Genomic DNA, 5,353 nt, shown 5'->3' with positions numbered 1-5,353 from the left:
CCATTATTTGTTAATCGCTGTTTACAATTCGACTGAATCTTTGCTCGTTCTCTTTTTGCACGAACCTAAATGTGTGTTACAGAAAACTGTTGAATTATCAGAACTGAATGAAACAATGAAACTGGACAATTGACGTGCTCCCCCCCCCCCCCCCCAAACATATTAACGTGCATATTAACATCACATCTGGCAAACAGCAGCACAAACACATCAAAGAAAAAGCCAGATTCTTATTTTCAAAACATATGGTTTAATATAATTAGAAAAAATAAACCATTAACCATGAATTCTAGAATGCGTCAGGGACAGCCAACAGCATTCCCAACACTAACTGACAATCTCTACTAATCCTTTATGTGGACTTAGTTTTTAAGTATAAAACTGAAAGCTTCAACAGACACAGGAATGATAAGTCCAAATGCAGTGATCATCCTTTAAAGAACCGTCAATGAAAAAGCATCCCAGAGAAATTAGGAACATATTAATATCAAAACTGAGAAATTGGGGGTGGGTGGGGGGGAGGGGAGGAAATCAAATTGAAACAAAGAAAAATCACTGAGAATACCCCACCCCCACACCAATCTGGAATAAAACAAACTTGGTCATGGTGAAGTGGAACTGCATTTCGGCATGATTCATCATCGATCGATAATCCAAATTCACCTCTCTGCCAAGTGTACTACTTAAAGGCTTCATCCAAGTGTGTAAATATAATCTTATTCCAATTTTTTAAATAGTCCTGTTCATATTTACAAGAGCATAATTTCGCACAATATGAATAAAAAATACTAGCCACACTTGGTTAAGAAAAACACCTTTGGATAAGTTTGTGTTTCTTTAGGAACTCTAAAGATGAGCTTGCAAAGGTATGGGCTTTGCTGCATAAAGTGGTTTTTTGAACAACTTGGCACTATTTTTTTTTTTTAGATCTGTGTGCTTTTTGACAAACCTCCCCCCCTCCCTTGCTTTACCCAATACCCAATAGCAAAGGATATTTATGCTTCACACGTCACTCGAGTGTCATTTACCAGACTGGGGACGCAATTTAGAAACTTAAAACACATTCGTTCAGAAACAGGAGACTGAGTCCTGGACTCGATTATTCGGGGAAAGATGGTCCAGTTTGTACCACAGGTGGAAGGCAAACAAACGTTAAAAAAAAAAACGAACAAACTAAAAAGTGGTGAGTGCTCTCACTCTACCTGGGGAGGAATGGTAATGAAACAGGCTTGGGTGCTGGAAGCAGTTTTGCTAACATGCAGCGAAGTTCACCCGCCTATTAAGAGTGAGCGAGCCAGCATGGAAAGAGGCCAAAGTGCTCTCCCCCATGATGGAGGCTGTGGCTGTGGATTGTTTACTTGTGCAGACGGACACAACCTTACCTGAAGGAAGCGAGCAACAGGAAACCAGCACCCACCTGAACTACCGTTAGGGTGATGACACCACACATTGTCACCGCTCGACCGGGGTGAAAGCGGTCAACATGAAACAGGTTTGAATTTAAACCGACAAAAGAGACCGGTCGGCTAGCTGAACGGCGGCTAAGCACTAGCTATAAGGCAGTTTCCAGCAAACAGCAGAACAAGCGTTCCAGCAACGGACGAACGTGTGCCTGTGCCGTACACCTGTCTCCATTACCACACCTCCATTTTGATGACAAAACCCAGGAAGCAGCAAGAAAAACTAAAAAAATAAAAGAAAAGAAATCGGGGAGAGAAACATGGAGCCAAGTGGGAAAACCACTGAGAGGTAGTCGAGTGGATGAGTTCACCTCCCTCTCCCTAAATGCGATAAGCATCGAGTCAGAGGCAGAATACAAAAAGAAAACAAACAAACAAACAAACAAAAGAACAGCAGTTAAAACAGCAGCAGTCTCATCGTGCTCTTTTCACAACCAGAAACGGCCGTTGAGAAGTGGGAGGCCGTTGGCTGTCCTTGACGAGCTTTAAATGTGATTCCACACTGAGCACCATAGAAACAGAGCTGGGGGGTTGGGGTGGGTGTGGGCAGCTCTGATCCTCTTGAGGGTGGGGGGGTGGGGGAGTTGTACGAATCCCGGTGGGGGGGGTGTGGGCAGCTCTGATTGGGAGGGGTTGAAATCCCCAGTTCTCATACATTTTACCAGTCTTTATTCTCCAGCAGTGCTGAACAGCGGTTAAGTGAAATACACCTCCGCACCTTAGGGGGGACCTGCCGGTCCCGAGTTGCATGGAGGAGGGGCAGCCCCTTGTGATCGAGTACACTCTTTGGTCCCGTCCCTGCACCACCACCCCCCCGCCCCCTCACACCACCAGCTGGGTGATGTCGCACTTGTCGCAGCGCTCCTCGGACTGCAGCACCAGCAGGCCGCAGGCGGCGGCGCGCACGTACAGCACGGGCTGGCGGTCGGGCCGCGGCACGCAGGACGGGTAGCCCTGGCACACGGTGTAGCGCTCCAGGTCCAGCAGCACGGACACCACCAGCTCGGCGCGGGCCAGGCGGGGCGGGTGCGCCTCGTACAGCGGGTGCGTGAGCAGCAGCGGCTGGCCCTGCACGCTCACGCGGTAGAAGAAGCCCGGCTCCACCTGCAGCACGGTGTCGGCCATGGTGGACAGCTTGGAGCACTGCAGCAGCTGCAGCCGCGGGCCCTCCACCATCAGCCCCACCCAGTGCGCCGGCAGCACCGTCCGCCGCAGCGCCTCCAGCAGCCGCAGCAGCTCCCGCTCCGCCTCGCTCACCGCCGGCGCCCCCGCCGCCAGGCTGAAGATCTGCGTGATCTGCAGGGGCATCGTGGGAGAGTGAGTCTTTTTTCCCGACGGGCCGCTAATGGCCTACAACAGGGCTATTGCCCAACCCTGCTCCCGGAGATATACCGTCCTGTAGGGTCTCACTCCCACTGTAATTGGGCACACCCGATTCACCTACTGATCAGCAGCTGAAGGAGATCTCTGGCTGATGAATGAGGTGTAACTTTGTCAGGGTTGGCGTGAAAACCTACAAGACGATAGATCTCCAGGAACAAGATTGGACAGCCCTGCCCCATAACCTTAACTACCCAGCTATCACCCATGGTGCTAACATGACTTTTAAAAATTGTATTTATAAATTTGGTGCCCAACGTGGGGTTGAACATATTCAATTCCCACCCTAATTTTTGGAATCTCCAATTACATACACACCACTGCACACAGCTTGTCCAATATTAATATTATAATAGCAAAGTCAGCAGATGATATTAGTTTACAGCAAAATCAATAGCAATTATTTTTGTAATTATAATAGCATTCACGTTATAAATTTGGTGCCCAATGTGGGGCTGAACATGTCCAATTCCCACCCTAATCTGAATTTCCATTTATGTGCAATCGCAGTCACATTAATGTGCGATCACCACTGCCGATTTGGCAGTGTAGACACCTGCTGTTCTCCGCTGAAACACAAGGTGTCACCAGAAGCTTCTTTTCACACCGCAGACTACAGCTAAGCTTGCACAGAGCTAAGTTGGAGGAAGAGCTTATACTTTCACATGCAGCTTCTGCATGCAGTCTGCCAGCCCCCCCCCGAATGACCAGCAGGGGTCACTAGATAGCAATGAACGTGGATCTCAGACGTGTCTGAACAGTCCTGTCGCCTGGGCAACGCAATGGGCAGTTGCAGGTCGCGCTATAGAGCTACCGACCACAGTCGGCACAGGCACGGTCCAGATCAGACACAACGTGACGTCTTTTTCAAACAGTCCCTCTAATGAGTGTTCTCTTTATTCCTTACTAATATTGTACCATACATTTTAACTACTAAACTGCCTATGCGCGTGAAGTGAAACTGTGTAAAGTGCATGGAGTGAAACTGCTGCTAAATTTTAAAAAGATTGAAGCCAAATTGGGCACTTTAGCTGTCAGGAGGTGCTGGTGTGTACCCACGCCGGTGCGCCTGATGTCCGGGCCCGTGCTGGGGTAGAGAAGAGGACCCGTGCTGACGAAGCCCTCACTCTGAAACAGCTCAAAACAGAGAAGACGACTCTGTTCACTCACCACAGGGGTGGACTCAGGTTCCCCGCGCTCCCCAGAATCCACCTCCACGATCTCCACGTCCCCCCTCAGGACCAGCGCGGCGTTGACGCCGCCCGTCCCTGGACTGCTCAGGAGCTCCGGAATGTTCCTGTACTGGCCCGGCAGGCCGGCCTGGCTGTACAGAACCTCCGGGTCCTGCTGAACGAGGGGTGAATCAGACGAGAGGAAGCTCAGTTTTTTAACACCTGCAGGTACACGTTTCACTTACAGCAGCGTGGACCAGGGATGTCACCAGAAACATTTTTTTTTTTTAAGTGTTGGAAGTTTGGGCACCCAAACGTGGTACTACTATGGCACTGGTTCCCATAATGACCGGTACCAAACCGGACCGGATCTGAACACAGATTTCAGGACTAATTTTGGTGCCACACTCCCCGTTACACTCGCTCTGTCTACTCAGTCAGAGACAGCAAGTACCGTTAGCAAGCCTGCTAACATTAAACATGTATAAATTATAAATAAGTATAAAATACAATATAAACAATTAAAACAATTAAATAGTTCAATTTACTTGCATTTGCAATGGAAAAAGACGTCCTATAATTTTGTCGTTTTGCCTTTGATTTATCGGCAAACGATAGTCTAAATGATGCCCGTCGCCGGTTGGCAGCGAGCGGAGAAACGGAGGGCGGTGCTTACCGGAGGAGGGAGGGGCAAGCCCGTGTCATAGACGGCCGGCGAGCGGCCCGCGTTCGCCATCTTGAGTTTGGTCCGTTCCGTTTGAAACTGGTCCTGGCGCAGGGAGGGAAGAGGAGAGGTAAGCGGCCAGGGGCGGGACCCCACATTCAGTCCTCGACACCAAACGGGTGCGAACGCGCATCCCGGCGTGCGGATTTACGAACGAATGCAGTGACCACAGAACGGAAGCTCCCAGTGGACAGTGACAAAAGGAGATTCCCCAGCACCACCGGCTGCCTGTGCCAGACATTAGCAGGGGCTGCTCAGCCCTGCTACCTGAGACCTACCATCCAGTGCAGTTTCACGTCAACCCTAACAAAACACATCTCAAATTATGGTTGAAATGAAAGCCCACAGGACGGTAGATCTCCAGGAACAGGGTCAGACAGCCCATGGCCAACAAGGCCCTGGTGCAATTCCACATTCACTGGGCAACATGGACGATTCCAGGCAACACAGACGATGGCGGAAGCGTGCACAACATCCATGAGAAGATCGGACTTATGGAATGATCACTATGGGAATGACTTTCCTCCCGTCTCTCCTGACCTGGATGGCGAGGGGGTAGCTGCTGACGTAGAGCTCCTCGGAGACCAGCGCGCCATTGCTGGGGTCACAGTGCAGCA

The 5,353-nt window shown here is 50.0% G+C and overlaps 1 protein-coding gene across 1 annotated transcript in view; it reads right to left on the bottom strand.

Moving 5' to 3' along the window:
- Positions 1-227: 227 nt before the first annotated feature.
- mbd1a (methyl-CpG binding domain protein 1a) overlaps positions 228-5,353 on the bottom strand; it is a 17,759-nt gene continuing 12,633 nt past the window's right edge. The window contains exons 12-15 of the mRNA XM_064300575.1: positions 5,277-5,353; positions 4,689-4,781; positions 4,011-4,184; positions 228-2,756 (exon numbers count right to left, since the gene is read on the bottom strand). The exon at positions 5,277-5,353 is cut by the window's right edge and continues 10 nt beyond it. Of these exons, the coding sequence (XP_064156645.1) occupies positions 2,283-2,756; positions 4,011-4,184; positions 4,689-4,781; positions 5,277-5,353 (818 nt within the window). The 3' untranslated portion in view covers positions 228-2,282. The remainder of the gene's footprint in view (positions 2,757-4,010; positions 4,185-4,688; positions 4,782-5,276) is intronic.

Source organism: Anguilla rostrata, chromosome 11, assembly GCF_018555375.3.
Source record: "Anguilla rostrata isolate EN2019 chromosome 11, ASM1855537v3, whole genome shotgun sequence".
NCBI lineage: Eukaryota > Metazoa > Chordata > Actinopteri > Anguilliformes > Anguillidae > Anguilla > Anguilla rostrata.
Note: the sequence above shows the minus strand (reverse complement) of the source record. Positions and strands in the feature narration are given on the sequence as shown.